Below are 19,803 nucleotides of genomic sequence, written 5' to 3'. Positions count from 1 at the left end.
AAGGGTTAATGTCTAAGTCCTCCTCTATCGGCAATGTGCGCTAGATTTATACCATGGGGAGATCAAATGGTATTTTGGCTTTGGCAGATGAAAAAGTCTAACATTCAGTGTGATTATAATTCAGTGTAACTTCTCCAGTCTAAGTGCAACACAGCTGATTGGTCTACAGGGAAGGGTGGTCTAACAAGACAAAGAGTTCTTATCCCAATAGCTACTGGTGACTGACTACAGAGACAGCCCAGGACCTGGCGCTAAGTTCTTTTCTATTTCCACAATATAGTATACACATATAAATAAACATCTCAGCATAAAATGTACATTAGCATCAGTTCATGTTCAAAGGCCTTAGGATGAACTTCAAAGGCCAAGAGTTCCTCAGAGTGCATGTTGTTTAAAGATCGAAGATCTGGCAACTTTAGAAGTAATTTTGTAAAAATGGAGGCCTCATTTGGATGGTTTTTCATTATTAAGGTCGTTAGTGCCTGGATGAGTGTTTCCTGCAAAGCCTCTACTGAGTTGACATTTTCAATTCCAGATCCATCTGCAGATACCAGAACAACTGCTGTGAACAAGCTCATTTCCTCATCACTGAGCTGGAGGGAATTCAGCTTCTCACTGAACTCAAACATAGAGCTGAGCAGAGCCCCTGTTTCCATTGAGTGCAGGTCATCCACACTGTACTGCTTACCACTTAGAAAGGTGACAGTCCATTCCTTTGCATCAAATAATGAAGCAAATCGTACCATTAAAACCTCAAAAAGTCCCAGCTTTTAACAGATTAACCTGATTGTGCTGAGACATCTCAGAAGCCAGGAGTCCTCTTTGCAAATTCTACCACCTCTTTTACTGCTGGGGTAAAACTCATTGAAAATTCTTCCCAGATTTCATGTCCAGACTTCTGAGGGTCCACATATGGAGACTTGCTCATAGGACACACCTGGCAGCTGAAAGCAAGCACTATACCAAAAGACCTCATGGTTTAAACTGGAAATGACATACAGAGTACTGTTGTTCTGATTAAATTCTGGCTGACCATAAACACTGTATTTTTTGTGTAGAATGTTGAATTTGGTGAAATGAATTTAAATAATATGAATGCTAATTGATCTCAGGATAAAATCTTAGAAATCAGGCTATTAAATTTCTTCCCAGGACTCAGGAGGCAGAGGCAGGCAAATCTCCAAGTTCAAGGCCAGCCTGATCTAGATTGAGTTCCAGGACAGTGAGAGCTATACAAAGAAACCCTATCTTGGAAAAGAAAAAATGATATATATATATATATATATATATATATATATATATATATATATATATATATATATATATATATATATATCCTCAAACCATAAAATATCTATCTCCAAAACTCTTTCTACATCAGTATGGCTTTTAAAACCCCTGTTTGACCAGAGGATCCCGCAATACCTCTCCTGGGCATATATCCAGAAGATGTTTCAACTGGTAAGAAGGACCATGCTCCACTATGTTCATAGCAGCCTTATTTATAATAGCCAGAAGCTGGAAAGAACCCAGATGCCCCTCAACAGAGGAATGGATACAGAAAATGTGGTACATTTACACAATGGGGTACTACTCAGCTATTAAAAAGAATGAATTTATGAAATTCCTAGGCAAATGGATGGAGCTGGAGGGTATCATCCTGAGTGAGGTAACCCAATCACAAAAGAACTCACATGATATGTACTCACTGATAAGTGGATATTAGCCCAGAAACTTAGAATACCCAAGATATAAGATACAATTTGCAAAACACATGAAACTCAAGAAGAACGAAGACCAAACAAAGTGTGGACACTTTGCCTCTTCTTAGAATTGGGAACAAAACACCCATGGAAGGAGTTACAGAGACAAAATTTGGAGCTGAAACGAAAGGATGGACCATCTAGAGACTGCCATACTCGGGGATCCATCCCATAATCAGCCTCCAAACGCTGACACCATTGCATACACTAGCAAGATTTTGCTGAAAGGACCCTGATATAGCTGTGTCTTGTGAGGCTATTCTTGGGCCTAGCAAACACAGAAGTGGATGCTCACAGTCAGTTATTGGATGGATCACAGGGCCCCCAATGGAGGAGCTAGAGAAAGTACTCAAGGAGCTAAAAGGATCTGCAACCCTATAGGTGGAACAACAATATGAACTAACCAGTACCCCCGGGAGCTCGTGTCTCTAGCTGCATATGTAGCAGAAGATGGTCTAGTCGGCCATCATTGGGAAGAGAGGCCCCTTGGTCTTACAAACTTTATATGTCTCAGTACAGGGGAACGCCAGGGCCAAGAAGTGGGAGTGGGGGGAAGGGGGAAGGGCATGGGGGACTTTTGGGGTAACATTGGAAATGCAAATGAAGAAAATACCTAAAAAACACCCCCCCCCAAAAAAACCCTGTTTGGCAGTGATGCACCCTGAAGTCCCAATGATCCACAAGATCGCTTGAACCCAGGAGCTCAAAGCCAGCCTGGGCAACATCCCAAGACTGTCCCCACAAAAGCAACAAAACCTCTCTCCAAAGAAATCAAAGAAGCTAAAAGATCAACTCTTTTGAAAAAGATTCCAATGTTAATGAACTACTAACTGATTGGAACGCCTACATTTCCAAAGATATTTCCAGGAATTATAGGATCAATTCTGTGCCAATCATATTTTATAAAAATCCTAACCCCACAGTAGCAATTAAAGCACAAGCTCATACCTACTGTTATGTAAAATTAAGTTAATCCTTATGCACTGCTTATTAACATTTCACTAAAATACTACACAAAGAGGCTTCTAGAAATCTCTTGGGCTTTCTGACCCACCTCCCAACTCAACATGACCCCCAAAAGAAAACCTTCCAAGCTTTCCTTGAGACAAGGAGCCAAGAATCGATTTCATTGTACCAGATGCACCCTCCCTCCAGTGTTGCACAGGTAACTACTCCTGTTCTCAGTCTGAGAACATCCACCTACTGGAATTCTATCACAGACTCTTTGAGTATAAGCACTGGAGAAGTTCATACAGTGTCCATTTGCAATACAAACAGCATGGCCGTTTGGGTAATGCATTATGTTCCTCCCTTTGTACTGTCCATTGAGATGTGGCAGCCTCTCACTACAGGGGAAGTGGTTGTGAAGCCCACTGCCACGATGGTCTTGATTTAAATTATATTGCTCCATGTTCTTGGGAATCCGTTCTCCTCTCTGAGGTGGCATGCTCTCAGATGAGTTTTCTCGATGTTCCTGATGATACAGAAAGGTATCCTTGTGGGCTCTGGTCACCATGCCAATCACTTCTTCCTTTGCAAAATCAGAAGGAGTGTTTTTGATGTTTTCTTGCTCCAGCTGGGACTTGGGCCGCAGCTGTTCCTGAGCTGGTAGTGCTGACTGTTCTGCTAAGGTGTCATTCTGCAGGTGGCCACTGAACTGGGTGTTCATCATGGTCTTCATTGCACTTTGCATTTCAATTTGCATTCTCTGTTTTTCACGCTTAGGAATCCGGCCAAATCGAACAACATCTCGTGACATTCCCACAGACAGACACTTCCTAAAGCGACACTGCTGGCACCGGTTCCTGTTCACCCTCATGATGGAACAGTTCTCATTCTTCAGGCACTTCTTATACTGGGTGTTTTGCTGAATGCTCCTCCGAAAGAAACCCTTACAGCCTTCACAAGCACGAACTTCCATAGTGGAATCCTGATGCCACATCCCCACAGACTTTACACAGTAGAACCATGCCACTAAAATTTGTCATTCCACTGTGACTCTTAGTCATGCCAGGGGCACTGGGTTTGCCTGTTTTCACAGGACAATCTGTGCAGTCACTCTTCAGAACACCATCGATGCTACAGATATCAGTGTTCTTGGAATTGCCATTGGCATCACAGTTAGAGCTATTTGGAGAAGATGGAACAGATGAGGACGAGGACTGGAAACTATTCTCAGAACCCTCACTGTGACAAGAGGCAGGGCTGGAGGCAGAGCTAGAGGAACTGATATAGGCAATCACACCTCCTGCGTTCTGAGCACCAGGTGCGGGTGGCTCCTGCGGCGCAGCGGTCTCCTGTGGCAGGGCTCGGCAGCGGGCATGGCAGCTGACCAGGAGGGCTCCTCGACCATGTGATCCGCTCGATTGTGCTTTTTATTATAATATTTTTATTGACTATCTAGGAATTTCATGTCGTGAACCCTGAGCAACCCCACTTTCCAGTCTTCCCAGGTCTGCCCCTGTACCCTTGGGACACCCCCACCCCTTACAACTAAAAATAATCATAAGAAAAAAAATTAGGTACAATTTGTGTTGCCCATATACTCACTGGAGCATGGTCAACCTCTTGGTGGCCTCCCCATTAAAGAAACCAGAGTCCTTCTCCATCTGCACCCTTGCCAGAAGTCATTGGTTCTGGAGAGCTACACTTTATTACAATTTCAAAGAGTTCTCTTTAGTAACTTTCTATCTAGGCTGTTACTTTTTGGGAGCTGTTGATGGGAGTAGGAAATGTCACAGAAACCTTCTATGTTCCTGGTAACATCATGGAGCACAGGCATCCACATGGTTCCTGGTGTCAGCATGTGGCACTGACCTCAGCATGGTCTTCTGTGGCATTAAGAGACAACGGATATCAATCTGGATTCTTCTGCTGAATGGGCCAGACACCATCACAACACTCAGCAGCTGCACAGGCCAAGGACATCAACAATGTCCTCAGCACAGCCCATGTACATCGACATGGACCCAGGCCACATCATAAAGCAAGTCCCAATAGATATAAGAAAGTTGAAATAACCTCTGGAACCTATCAGACCACCACTGATTAAAGCTGGATTTCAACAAGAACACAAACAACAGATAGTCTACAAACTTAGAAACAGAACAACTCTCTACTGAATAATTACAGGGTCAAGGCAGAAACAAAGAAACTTAAGACTTCCTAAAATTCAATGAAAATGAATGCACAAAACACCCAAATTTATGGCAGACAATGAAAGCAGTGTTAAGGGGAAAGTTCATAGCACTAAGTTTCTCCATAAAGAAATTGGAGAGATCTCATACTACTGACTTAACAGGAAACCCAAATGCTCTAAAACAAAAAGAAGGAAACACACCCAAGAGGAGTAGAGGGCAAGAAATAATCAAACTGATGGCCAAAAGCAATAAAATAAAAACAGAGGACAACACAGAGGATCAATGAAACTAAGAGTATGTTCTTTGAGAAAATCCACAATATAGACAAACCCTTATCTAAACTAACAAAAAGACACAGAGAGAGCATATCCAAATTAATAAAAACAGAAACAAACAGGGGGGCATAAAAACAGACACTGAGGAAATCCAAAAAATCAGTAGGTCACACTTCAAAAACCTGTATTACACAAAATTGGAAAATCTAAAAGAAATGAATAATTTACTTGGTTGATACTACTTACCAAAGTTAAATCAAGATCAGATAAACAATTTATATAGACATATAACTTCTAAGGAAATAGAAGCAGTCATTAAAAGTCTTTCAAACTAAAGAAGCTCCAGACCAGACAGTTTTGCACTGAATACTTCAAGACTTATAAGAGGATCTAATGCCAATGCTTCTCACATTATTCCACAAAATAGAAACAGAAGGAACATTTCCTAATTTATTTTAAGAGGCCATAGTCTCTCTGATACCTAAACCACACAAAGAGTTACTAAAGATAGAATTACAGACAAATTTCCCTTATGAATATAGATGGAAGAATAATAAATAGTGCAAACCAATTTCAAGAACACTTAAAAAGATCATCCACCATGATCAAGTAGGTTTCCTCTCACAAATGTGGAGAGAGTTCATCATATGAAAATTTGTCAATGTAATCTACCATATAAACAAACTAAAAGGAAAAAAACACATGATCATTAGATGCTGAAAAATCTTTTGCCAAAATACAATACCCATTCACAATATTTTCTCCCTTGGAGAGATCAGGAATACAAGGGGAAAACATCAAAATAAGAAAGGCAATTTACAGCAAGCCAATAGCCAACACCAAATTAAAAGGAGAGAAACTCAAAACAATTCCAATGTCCACTCTATATCTTTTCAATATAGTACTTGGAGTTCTAACAAGGAAAATAAGATCATAGCATTAACAATCTGATGGCCAAAGGGAGGGCCATATGCATCTCTGTTTAGAATGTCTTCACTCTTACCAGGACAGTTACAGATAGTATTTAACTTTACTGTAAAATATAGCCATCCATGGGATCAGGTGGGGGAGGGAAGAATGGAGGGAGACAGTAGGGGAAAAGACAACTTAAATTGGGGTACATTTGAGTGGTGATGAGGAAATCTAGTAGGTGAAAATGTCCTAGAATCTATGAGGGTGACACTTGTGAGGACTCCTCGTAATGGAGAATACAGAGCCTGAGCTGGCCATCTTCTGAAACCAGGCGAGTCTTCCAGTGGTGGAACTGGGACACTAACCCAGCCACAAAATCTTTGAACTAAAACCTGTCCTGCCTGCAAGATTTGCTGGGGTAATGGTATCTCAGAGCTTGTGGGGGTGGCCAACTAATGATAGGTCAACTTGAGACCCACCAGGAGTGGAAACCCTTGTCTGACACTGTATAAATAGTGAGGAACTGGAAGCTGGATGGCCCAGAGACTTAGGATAAAACCAAACACAATTGCTCTCCTCCTCCCCAAAAGAAAAAAAGTCAATGAAATGATTCCTAATGGTATTCTACTATACTCATAGATTGGTGCACAGCCTAGTTACCAGAAAGGCTTCCTCCAGCAGCTGATGGGAACAGATGCAAAAACTCATAGTCAAACATTAGGCAGAACTCAGGAAAACTCTGAAGAAGACAGGGAGGAAGGATTGTGGGAGCAAGAGGGGCCAAGGACACCAGGAGAACATGGCCTACAGAATCAGCTAAGCAGGAGTCATAGGGGCTCACAGAGACTGAACAGGGATTTTTTTTTTTTTTTTTTTGCTTGCTCTTGGGATCCTTTCCCTATTAGTGGGTTGCCCCATCCAGCCTTTATATGAGGGTTTGTGTCTAGTCTTACTGCATCTTGTTATGTCATATTTAGTTAAGATCCCTGAGAGATCTGCCCTTTGCTGAAGAGAAATGGAAGAGAGGAGAGATGATGTTGTGGGGGAGGCCTGGGAGGCATGGAAAGAAGGGAGACTGTGGTCAGAATGTAGCATGTGAGAGGTGAAAGAATAAAAGGAAAAAAATAGGTATCCATACTGCCCTCTAAAGAAGGGAGAGTCATGTTGTAACGACAAACACCTTTTTACAGTTGCTAATAATAGAAAAAAGTAACGTTAGGAAACGGGCAGTTTTATTTAAACAGACCAAAGTGTACTAAAGATAAAGAGGTCAAACTCAAAGTCCAAACTCTGTGTACTTTCGGAAATTGCATTTATAGTCCCTTGGAACATAAGCTTTCCAGTGCATTTGTTCCCAGTGAGTCAATGGCTCTCTTCATCTTTCTGGGGATTTGGCTTTCTTGTTTTCTTTTTCTTTTTCTATGGAATCAGCACCGTGGCAGAGGGAAGCTCCCACCTGGCCCCACTCCTTTACCAATTGTTGGAAATATTTTGCAAGTAGATGTTAAAAATATTAGCAAATCTATGGGCATGGTAAGTGTGATTAGTTTTCTTTCAGTGACTTCCTTCCACCCTTCCTTCCTTCCTTCCTTCCTTCCTTCCTTCCTTCCTTCCTTCCTTCCTTCCTTCCTTCCTTCCTTCCTTCCTTCCTTCCTTCCTTCCTTCTTTCCTTCCTTCCTGCCTGCCTTCCTTCCTTTCGTTTCTTCTTCTTTTTTAAAAAAGAGAATAATTTATTTATTTTTATGTATATGAGTACACTGTAGCTGTCTTCAGACACACCAGAAGAGAGCATTATATTCCATTGCAAATGGTTGTAAGCCACCACGTGGTTGCTGGGAATTGAACTCAGCACCTCTGGAAGAACAGTCAGTGCTCTTAAGCGCTGAACCATCTCTACAGCCTCCCTCCCCTTTAGTGCTTTTTAATGAGTGAATTATACATCCTTAGTAATAATATGTAGTCCTGTACTGGATGCAGATGTTACCAGAGGCCAGGAAAGAAGCCTTAAAAGAAGTGTAGGAATACAGGTTTACAGTACAGCAACGAAAGGTATTTTAATATCAGCGGCCACTTTCATAGATCGATCAATCGATCGATAGATAGATAGATAAAGAGACTCAGGGGATTCTCTTGGATTGGCAGTCTTGAAGTTTTTTACAGGTGAAAAAACAGAGGCATGGCTTGAGGTTTTTGTACAGCAAGGTCTTATTTATCAGTGCTGAGGAAGTTTCTGGTTCTTGAGGGTAGGAGACAATGTGCGCTTGGTGCTGAGGAAACTGATTTCATTCTGTGTCCAGGAAGTTGTTAAACTGCTCAGGGGATGACCTTGGGATTCTGGATGTGGCACTTTGGTTCCCAGGAGAGGACTCCCCTTATTTAGAGTATTTTTCTTCATGGAGTGAGCTGCCTACAGAGCTTGCCTGTTCCTGGTGGTTTAAGATCATTGTTGGCGGCTTCCAGGGCAACTAAAGAGGTTTTGAAAGAGAACCCCATCTTGATGGCTTCAATATTCAAGCAGGAAAATTAGCCTCTTAGAATAAACCCTTGAATGCTTACCTAGTCTACACTCAGAATCCAATAGGAATTGAATCACACTCTAAGGTCAAGGAGACAGGAACGAACTGAAGGCAGAGATGCTAGTGTTTATCTTGTTTTAGTTACTCAGGCACCGGCAGGCCCAACTCCAGTGGATATTATGTGTGTGTGTGTGTGTCTAATATACATACATGTGCATGCATACATGTGTGTATGGATACATGTGTTTGAGTGTGGGCACATATGCACCACAATTAGCATGTGGCAGTCAGAGGACAACCTTGGGTATCTGTCCTGCTTGTCACCTTATTTGAGACAGTGCCTTTGTCAGTTACTGCTGTGTATCTCAGGCTAGCTGGCTGTGAGCTTCTAGGGATTCTCTTGTCTGTCTCCCTTCTTGTGGAGGAAACACCAGGATTGCATGCGTGTATGACTGAAAGACACAGAATCCAGGATGGGATTTGTGACAGTCAGGAGCAGCAGAGTCCATGCTCACAGTGTGTCCCAGGTTCCTTTCAGTACATCAGTTATTCTCTGATGAACTGCAGTGCATGCAGAACTGTGTTCAATTACAAAATATATTAATTTATGTATTCTCAAGTCTACATTTTTTCTAGATGATAAAATGATTTGGAGCCAAGGACATAACCAAGGTTTCAATAGTTCTGAGAGTTCTTATCAAATTTTCTGGATAATGAATCAATGACTTCTCTATCATTCATTCACATGACAGTCATCCCCTGAAATATGAAGGAATGACCAGAAATCTATCTTTTCCCTGAGACAGCCAGTCACCAGGGAACTCCCTGCCTCCACAATTCCTTCTTCCTGGGCTGGGAGCTCTGAATTAACTCATGGCTTGAGGCAAATTTTAAAATCTCTCTGAGCTTATTTTCTATTTCTCTACCATGCAATGATTTGCCACAGGGGAGTTGACTCTTCTTGCCTTCAACAGCAATGGATGGCTGCTTGGCATCAGATCCACGCTCTGTGCACACAGCTGATATAAACTCTGTAGAAGGTACAGCCTGGATAGCAGACATGTCCAACTTGCTTCATCCTCAGTACTGCCAGAACTCAGATCCATCAGTGTATGGATGACGTGGAAAAGGGGTGGCGGGAGATGATTATTAGTGTACAGTGGAGGTGACTGAGAGAAATGCCTTGTATTCTGGCAGAGAAATCTGTTGCAAATGTAGGTTTATCAGGAAAAGGTAAAAGTAGAATGCGAGCAAATGTGTATCAGCCTCTGTTGCACTGAAGAACAGTAATAATAGCAATGTTGGCAAGAGCATAATGATAATGGCTGCTTAAATGTCATTTTTTATTAAACTACTGGGTTTAAAGTCAGTGAATGGGTGAATATTAAAATGTCTCTTTGGGCCTCTCCTCCCATTGATGCCCAATAAGGCCATCCTCTACTACATATGCGGCTGGAGCCATGAGTCCCTCCATGTGTACTCTTTGGTTGGTGGTTTAGTCCCTGGGAGCTCTGGGGGAGTCTGGTTGGTTGATATTGTTGTTCTTCCTATGGGGCTGCAAACCCCTTCAGCTTTCTCTAACTCCTCCATTGGGGTTCCTGTGCTCTGTGCAATGGTTGGCTCTGTATTTGTCAGGCTCTGGCAGAGCTTCCCAGGAGATATCAGGCTCCTGTCAGCAAGCACTTTTTGGCATGCACAATAGTTTGGTGATTGTATATGGGATGGATCCCCAGGTGGGGCAGTCTCTGGATGGCCTTTCCTTCAGTCTCTGCTCCACACTTTGTCTCCGTATTTCCTCTTGTGAGTATTTTGTTCCCCCTTCTAAGAAGGAGAGGCCCTTGGTCCTGTGAAGGCTCGATGCCCCAGTGTAGGGGAATGCTAGGGCAAGGAGGTGGGAGTGTGTGGGTGGGTGAGGGAACAACCTCACAGAAGCAGGGGGAGGGGAGATGAGATAGAGGGCTTGGGGGGGGACTGAGAAAGGAGATAACATTTGAAATGTAAGTAAAGAAAATATCCAATAAAAAATGTCTCTTTGGTATGAGTGAAAATATCGCCTTCACTGATCACTCTGCTCTGTTTTCAGCTAGCAAAAAAGTATGGCCCTGTGTTTACTGTATACCTGGGCATGAAGCCCACTGTGGTGCTGCATGGATACAAAGCAATGAAGGAAGCTCTGATTGACCAGGGAGATGAGTTTTCTGATAAAACGGATTCATCGTTACTCAGTAGAACCAGCCAAGGCTTAGGTACGTCTCCTTGTTGGGGCGCATCCAGGACTGTGCAAGTGGCAATGAAGCTAAATAAGGAAGAAAACTGAGAAACTAGAAGTACTTATGAGTCCATGAATGACTTTGTAAAAATTCAGAACAATCTAAAGATGGCACATGAGACACACTTCCTTATGTCATTTGTTTTTCTTGCAGCCTTCGCTCTTGTCACTGTTCCACTGCCCTCTTCCATTCCTGTCCTTCTTACTGATTCCCTTTCTCTCCCCAGGACACCCACCTCTCTGTGCACACATTACCCTCTCTTTTTATCTCCTCCTCTTAGATGTCTTCTTCCTCTCTCATGGGCTTTCTTCTTTCACAAGTGTACACACACACACACACACACACACACACACACACACACACACACACACAGACATGCTCACACACACATCACACACAAAATATGTACACACAAACATACATCTCTAGGTTCTCTATAGCAGAAAAAAAAGTGGTATTTGTCTTTAAAAGACTGGATTCTTTTACTAGAAATAATGATTTATACTTTCTTTCATTTTCATGTGAATGTGACTTCATTTTCTTTATGTTTGCATAAATCTTGACTAACGTGCATTAGTAGATTTTAGTGGCCTTTGGTGTGATATTTCTGTACAGATACAGCGTCCACTGTTGAATTTGGCTCCTTTTTCTCATCCTTCCCCACCTCCTCTTGACCCCCAAGTGATCATTAATGAAATTTGGTGTTAAAAAGGGGTCATTAATCCATTTTCAAAATTTTACACACACTGTTCCCATGAAGCATTAAGTTTGAGCCTGTGCCTAGGGCATATTCACTTTATAGTACAGCTTGTAAGAATAATGGTTAGCAAAGAATACCCATGGAGGGGCCCATGGCTCCAGATGCATATGTAGCAGAGGATGGCCTTATCTGGCGTCAGTGGAAGGGGAGTCCTTTGGTCCTGTGAATGCTTGATGCCCCAGCACAGGGGAATGCTAGGGCAGTGAGGTGGGAAAGGGTGGGTGGGTGGGAGAGCACCCTCAAAGAAGCAGGGGGGAGGGGGTGGGGTAGGAGGTCTTCAGAGGGGAAACTGGGAAGGGGGATAACATTTGAAATGTAAATGAATAAAATAACTAATAAAAAATTAAAAAAAGAATAATGGTTAAGTGACAGAGACAAAAAAAGAAAAGGAAAGCAACAAAATATTTTAGTCACTAAATCTCTATAACAGATTCGTATTCAGGGTCCAAGTATGGATCTAGATATTTTTAAAAGTGTGTATAGTATGAGAACAAGTATAGATATGAATATTTCCAGATTTATATCCACTTTTTTTCTCTTTAGAAATTGTAAGGAATATTTGAATGTAGTAGGATGAGAGAAAAGACACAACCATGCTCTCTCCAGAAGAGGGCCATTGCCATTCAGTGTTTATGCATTGCATTGATATTGATAATACTATGTTCCTTTCTAATTATTTTTGAGATTATAGTTTATAATCTCAATATACTCTAATATATCATATAATATAGAATATAAAATATAATTAAAATGTAATTGCAATATTTACTCTTTCCCTTTATTCCCCTCACACTCTCCTATATATTCTCCCTTGCTGCTTTTCACATTCATAGCCTTCCCCCCACCAGTGATTGTCTATCTACTTATCTATCTATCTATCTGTCTGTCTGTCTGTCTGTCTGTCTGTCTATCTATCTATCTATCTATCTATCTATCTATCTATCTATCTATCATCTATCTATGCATATATATATAATATTTACAGATCATTATTTACAACCTAAATATATAGCCTGCTAAATTTATATAATGTTACTTGTATTCATGTTTTCAGGGATGACTTTTTGTATTGAATTTAAAAAAAATCACTATGCAGAGTTGTGGAGCTCAGCTTCAGTGGAAACATCTACAAAATATTCCTGCACCTAAAGCTGAGGGAACATTGTAGAAAGCAGATGGAAAGACTGTGAGAGCCTCAGGATCTGGGAGTTTGGTGTGAGAATGTGTCTCCTATGTCAGAAGCTATATGTCTCCCCAACATGACTTCCTAGACACGAGGTGAAACAGGATGCCACCAGTAGACATGCTGATGCAGATGGGGAAAAGCGCACCAGGCCTCAGTCCTATGCAACTGAGAAATGTTGAGAGTGGAAGAAATAGTTTTCTCTAGGAAACTAGTTCAACCACTTGGAAAGGTTTTTGAAACTTAAGTGTCGATGTTTCTCAAGTAACAGTGGGATATCCCATTGGCTAAAACTAGTTTTAAGTTGGAAGTGTAGTTACAGTAGTTAACCTACAAATCACCATGACCTCACATAGTACACTGCAGAGTACCGGTTATTGTCTTTCATGGTTGCATGGCTGATGAGGCTGTCTGGCGTGCTGCCCGAGATTACATTATAACACATGTCAATAACCTAAGAAAAGAGGAATATTCAATATCCTTATTAAGGTTTACACTTATCAAGAAGCTATTTTCTACAAATTTATAGCAGACAAGCCACAAGTTAAAACTGCTAGCCGGAGGAAATCAACTGTATATCAGTTATTGGTTTTTGGAGGTGGTATGAATCTGTCCAGTTTTCTGATGGAGAAATGAGTTCTGGAAAAAGTGCTTCTCTGCATCATTCTCTAAAACTCCCTTGACAAGTTTATTTTTTTATGGGCTTATATTTTACCTTGATCTTCTTTTTAACTTAAAGAACTTTTGTTGAACATTTTAGATTAAAAGCTCTCACAGTACATGCAAGAATTTAAACAAGTAGAGAATGAATTTTTATCCACAAAGAGAAACTTGTCAATTACTATACATAGCCCTTATCCGAGGAACACAATGTTGTGAGCTCTCTTCTAAAGCTGAAGTTTCTGTACCCACCCTCTGTATCCACTAAGCAATCAGTTCACCACCTGATCGCAATCCAGTATTCATTTTTCTGGAGAATAGTTTCTTGATAGTTCTAGAATTCACAAGCAGAAAAGCTAGCCCTGACTTTGCCTCCTTACAATTTATTATCTATGTGATCATAGAAGAAACACTTTCCTGACATCCTCCTTGTAAGGAAAATGGAGGAGACAAAAGATTCACAGAATTATACTGAGGTTTTGAGAAGTTATACTGAGGTTTTGAGAAGTTTGAGGTTTTGAGAAGAAGATGGGCACAAGCTCTTTAGCATGTGAAGTGTAGAGCCCTGGTGGTGAAATACTAGATTGCATTAAGAGAGCTGTCAGGTAAGGTGCGGCTGACAATCATGTCTTCTATGCCTGCATCAGAGCCAGTATTATCTCCTGAGATGAGTATTCTCAACTAGAATTCATGATAATAGATTTTTTTTGTTGTTGTTGTTCCAACAGGCATCGTCTTCAGCAATGGAGAAACATGGAAACAAACCCGGCGTTTCTCCCTCATGGTCTTAAGGTCTATGGGGATGGGAAAGAAAACTATTGAAGACCGAATTCAGGAGGAAATCCTTTATATGTTGGATGCACTGAGAAAAACCAATGGTGTATATCTATGTCTATAATTAACATATAGTAAAGATGAGTTTTTAATTATAAATAGGCGCTTTATAAAGATGGAGTCAGAGTATAATTGAAGGTTACTTTGCCCCATGACAACAGTAAGAAATGAGGTGGTCATGGTTGCTAGTCTTTCCAGGACCCACACTGACCAACTTTTGTGCAATTAACCATGAATTATTCATGGTCCTTGTTTTCATTACGGAAGGAAACAAAGGTACAGACAACAGGAAATGTGTTAGATATGGAAGCAGCACAGAACATTTGCCTTATGTTGGTAGGCCCTATCTAGCAGCAGGTCTATATCTAACTGACAAACTACCCACACCAGAAGGAAAATATACATCTTGGTTGCATTAACTTTAAAAAGTAAGAAAGTTTTCTGATAACTTTTTGAGAAGTGTCACAGGGTGACCAAATTGTGTAAAATGTTAGGTACACTTGTTCACATGGGAAAGTATGAAATGATGGAGCTGTCTCTGTACAAAGCATGAATGTCTGTGCACATGCAGATGTGGGATATGGTGAAGGAGAAAGAGTGGACTGGAGAGCAGGCAGAAGGGATAAGGTCAGGGTGTGTGTGTGTGTGTGTGTGTATTGTGTGTATGTGTGTGTCCATATAACTTCACGATCTAAATGTCTTGCAAAAGTATCATTAACATATTACTTTATTTTCTGTGGAGAATTATTATGCTTTAAACCAATATTCCATCATTTCTAAATGCATATTTACCAGGTTTTTTGGTATTACATAGAATGCAATTATTACAGAGAGTATTTGTATAATCTGGTTTATCTGAGGATAGTTTGTGGAAATGAAGTGATTGTGTCAGTAAAAGTTGTTTGGGTGATATATAGTGCCAAGTCATGGAGCAGACGTGCAGAAATGGAAAAGAATATACACCATGCATTATGTATACTATTTTTTGAGTTTATTTTCAAATAAATTGTCTTGATTATCCTCACGTGTTTAACTTTTGATGGATTTCAGAACATTAGTAGCGATTTATCTCAGTCTTTGATGTTAGTAATATAAAATTTACAGTCTGAAAGTCATTGCAGATCTTTGAGTTCTTTGTCAGTTTATTAGAATAATACTTTGTGGCTAACGGAGGTCCTATTTAACATACCACAGCAGACTCGGGTGCTAGATTCTCCGAGCACCCCGCAATCCTTATCTTTTACTGGGTATAGCTGGCATATCCTTTCCTCTACCTTAAAAATTTCCAGCATGGGGGCTGGGCTGCCCTTCCCTATATAATCCAGCCATTTTGGTTTCCTGGTCTTTTGTTGTTGTTGTTGTCGTCATCGTCTACCCTTTACTCTCCTGTCTCTCCCCTCTCCCTTTCCTCCTCTCCTCACATGGTTCAGCTGAGGGTCTTGTCCTTTCCTGAATATCCCAGATATCTTTGCCTCTGGCTATGCTCTCTTATATCTGTAACAAGTCATCTCCTCCACCATACCTAGGCACAGTCATGTTCTTCCTGTTTTTATTTCTTTGTTTCATTTATTTGGTGCTGAAACCTGGGGAGGTTCCCCTTCAAGGAACTCAGCCTCTCTGAACTAAGCTGCCGATCTCAGGATCCCAAGGTATGTACAGATTATTTGTTTCTGCCAGTGCCTGCTGTCCATCAACTCTGACCCAAATTCTAGAGAGTTCACTTTCTGAGCTACTTCCACATGCTCTAACTCTAGCTCCGCTACACTTTTCTGGGTGTTTCCCCTTTACCCTGCTTTCTCATCTGTCTCTGCTGGGTAAGTGTAACCCTGAGCTGCCTGCTTTGTCTGCTATTACTACAAAAGTCACATCAGTGTGCCAGGAAACTCCTCTTGCCCTACTTGGTCCTCAGTCATGTGAGTAAGTGAGTTCTGCCTTGCTGCTGGGGTGTGGGAATGCCACTTGGGCAGGAGAAAAGGGAGACGCTAGACAGAGTGTGAGAAGCGCTGATACACTGCTCAGGGAGTGGGAAAACACAGCCTGAGGCGGGTGAGGCCCAAGCTGGGGTTCCCTGACTCCTGGACATCCAGATACCACTTGAGGGAGTTGGGAATGGAGGGAGCGGGCGGGGAGGGGGTTGGGGCACTTATAGCTCATGGGTGATTGTTCTTAGCTTAAGGGTCATTGTCCAGGAGTGTGGAGAGGCCTTCTGCGGGAGACTGCTCTGTAGATGAAGGCCTTCTCCATGCTCCCTGAGGCAGTTCTTGATGAGAGAGACACTCTTTGGTCCCAGACTGTTTATTGCTTTTTCATTGTGGAAAATGGGTGCATACCCCCTTCTCAGGGTGGACCAGAGATTAAATACCTTTTGTAGGAAGGAATGTCCAGGAAGGGAAGCTTATTGGTTAAACCCCAGGGCCTCTAGATATCTCATAAGCATGGAGAACTCAGGTCTGGGCTACCTGACCTTAGGTAGATAGGGAGCAGAACTCCATATGGGTTTTGGGGTCTATGAACCCACTCAACCATACAAAGTTTCTGGCATGCCCCACAAGTAAGGATGCCTCTCCTCTGCGATTTGGAACTTTTTTTTTTTTTCTGACAAGTTTCCCATTCTGCTTCGGAATGCCAGTGGGTCTTTACTGAAAAGAGATAAACTCACAAAACAAGTTTCAAAGTAACTTTTAAACTTTATTCCTTTATTTAGAAGACCTTGTTTTTACAAAGACTACTCCCAGAAATCAACCACCTGTGTCTCATGGTAAATGGTTGGATAGAAGTTTAAAGTTTGTAAGTTCTGAGGGTCTAAGAAAGGGTTCTAAGGTATGCAAATGCAGGCTGTAAAGGTCTAAGGACGTAATTTAAGCTATGTAAAGATCTGAGAATTCGAAAGTTTAAATACAAGTTGGAAAGTTCTAAGACTGTTTCAAATTTCTTTACCTTTATGTCATTGTTATACTAAAACTTCTAAAGTTCAAAATTCCAACTTCAAACAATGAAGTTCTGATATGCTAGTAAAGGACTGAATATTATTATCAGTGACAAGTTCAAGGTTTAATATTTTCTTTGGTTGTCTTCTAAGAAGAGACATAAAAGTACTTCTTGATTGTGTTAAAAACATCTCCGTCCGATCTATATATCCAGCCCTCTGGTGAGAGTGCTAATGCTTTTAACCCAGAGTCAGTTCTGGATCCCTATGCTTTTACTATCACTTAAAGGCACGAGTCTGCTGCCTTTTCTGAAATGTGAATTTCAGTTCAGACCTCAATGCTAACATATGCTGGGGGTTGGTCTGCTGCTCTGTATACAAATGCTAATTTCTGAACCCCAACTTCTAGTTGCCCCCGCCCCAGACAAGTGAATTCTCATGTACACCAGTCTTTGGTTGTATAAACCTTGCTCCCCAATTTAAAGCTATTGGTCAAATTAAAGTAGTTACAGTCAATAACTGGGGAGAATAGAAGTAAGCAGGGCTTCAATTACCAGGCCAGGAATTGCAGGTAGGCATCATGAAGAGAAGGAGAGCAAGAGGAGGGAGAAGAAATGGAGAAGAGAAGGAGAAAGAGAAGGAGAAAGAAGGCAGAGAGAACAGGAGGTCTCTGTAAAATGTGATGGACCAGGAACATGTGCCTGAGTGAAATGCTCCACCCCCACCCCAAGGACTGACTGTTGTAGCAGAAATAACCCGGGTGAGACTCAAACAGCAAGTACTTGGGGAGCTTGGCTGGGAAGTAGCCAATCTAGTGTTAGAAAAATAGATTAGGGGTAATTCCTCCAGTAATTGAGCTAAATCTAAATAACTACCCCAAGTCTCACTCATTTGGAAGCTAGCCAGGGATAAAAGTAAATATATTAATTTACAAACATATCTAAAAATTTTATCTCCTCTTGTATACTTAAAAGATTCTTATAAGCTTCAGGGAGTCAACTTGGATTCACCTCTAGCAGGTCAAATGAACTCCAGATCAGTATGCCTAAGTTTTCCCATCTGCCTATGCCTGAAAGTGGGATCTTTGATCTTGGGATTTCCCTACCCACAACTACCAGGACCTTAGTCCTGAAAATTTCAGATATACCTTCTGTCCCTAATCTATCTGTCCCAACAGATTTCAAATCAACCACAGACTGCTCCAGCAATTCACCAGCTTGAGATGTTCCCTGGGATTTTGAGTCCTAGAACACTTGCATACAGTTAGCCCCGGGTGGTCCAGCTTCACAAACTATTCCAAAGCAGCCTGCAATTCCCTAACCCCAGAGGGACCAGTTGAGCCTGGACAAAAAGTGAGACAGCCTGCACTCCAGTCTTTTTCTTCCAGGCTTTGGTCAGCATTCCAGTTTTCTTGGATCCCCAACAATCAAGCCCCAATGTCAGCAAGAAGTAGTCATAGAAAATATTACATTACCCCTTATTATTCATTATCAACAAAAGCTTGGATGTTAGGTCTCAAACCCTGGGACAAATGGCTATCTGACCAGCCTACTTGGCATATTAAAACAGGCCTGACCACCAGGTTCTTCCAGCATCCCTCAGTTTCTATCTGCCACAGGGCATGCCTGGCATACCCTGCTCCTCTATAAATCTCTCCAGCCCAGGGACTGAGCTGACTCCTCCCCAGCTATTCTTCCTTATATAATCAGGCCATTTTGGTTACTTGGCCCATTTTTTTTTGTCTACCCTTTGGCTCTCCCCTCTCTCCTTTCCCTTCCCCTAACATGACTTGGTTCAGGGTCATGTTCCCTCTAGACACTCCCAGAGTCTATGGCTCTGGCTCTGGCTCTGGCTCTGCTCTCTCTATGATATACAATAAATCTTCTCCTCCACTGTAATAAAAAAAAGAATAATATTTTGAAATTTGAGTAAGTAAAATAATGTGCATATGGGAAATGATTTTTGTGTATATAATATAGTAATACAATATAATGTAATAATATAGTATAATGATATAATATGATATAATATAATGAAATACATTACAAATCTTGTCTGAAAGTGGTGTGAAAGAGCAGGAAATTTATACTTGATTATGAGTTTCCATCATCTGGCACACATTCACTCCCACTTATCTTCATTCAACCTCTCCATTGGACTTCACGCTCTCAGCAATGCTTTTTCTTCATTGTATAGCTCTAAACATTGGAAGTTTCTTTACAGGCTGTGTAGACCTATTGTCTCTATAACTTTTATTTTTATACCCAGCTGCTTGTGTCCTTTTGAGGTTGTACTGTGGTGATTGACACAAGACAGAGGCCCTGTGCGGATGCTGCACACTTGACAGCACAAGCATGATTTCATGATACTTTCTTGAGATCAGGGTGATGTTGTAGTCAGTCTGTAAATGGTGGAAAAGGTCAGAGAAGGGCTCATGCTTTGAATTCTCACATTGATTAAGAGGTGGGTGTAGGATGAAGAATCCTGTATTTGCCACGGTAGCATGGGTTGACCTTCCTGTCTGTGCTAAAGGGTCTTTTAGTCCATGTGTCCAGAGGTGGGTG

General features: G+C 41.4%; 1 protein-coding gene and 1 pseudogene across 2 annotated transcripts in view; one reads left to right on the top strand and one right to left on the bottom strand.

Annotated features, from left to right (window-relative positions):
- Gm5827 (predicted gene 5827) lies at positions 303 to 4,728 on the bottom strand (annotated as a pseudogene).
- The window catches only part of Cyp2c70 (cytochrome P450, family 2, subfamily c, polypeptide 70), a 33,926-nt gene continuing 21,554 nt past the window's right edge, over positions 7,432 to 19,803 (top strand). The window contains exons 1-3 of one of the 2 annotated variants that reach the window (NM_145499.2): positions 7,432 to 7,623; positions 10,690 to 10,852; positions 14,208 to 14,357. In NM_145499.2, the coding sequence (NP_663474.2) occupies positions 7,456 to 7,623; positions 10,690 to 10,852; positions 14,208 to 14,357 (481 nt within the window). In that variant the 5' untranslated portion in view covers positions 7,432 to 7,455. The remainder of the gene's footprint in view (positions 7,624 to 10,689; positions 10,853 to 14,207; positions 14,358 to 19,803) is intronic. The other variant, XM_011247235.2, reaches the window with a different exon arrangement.

This window comes from Mus musculus, chromosome 19, assembly GCF_000001635.26.
Source record: "Mus musculus strain C57BL/6J chromosome 19, GRCm38.p6 C57BL/6J".
Taxonomy (NCBI): Eukaryota; Metazoa; Chordata; class Mammalia; order Rodentia; family Muridae; genus Mus; species Mus musculus.
Note: the sequence above shows the minus strand (reverse complement) of the source record. Positions and strands in the feature narration are given on the sequence as shown.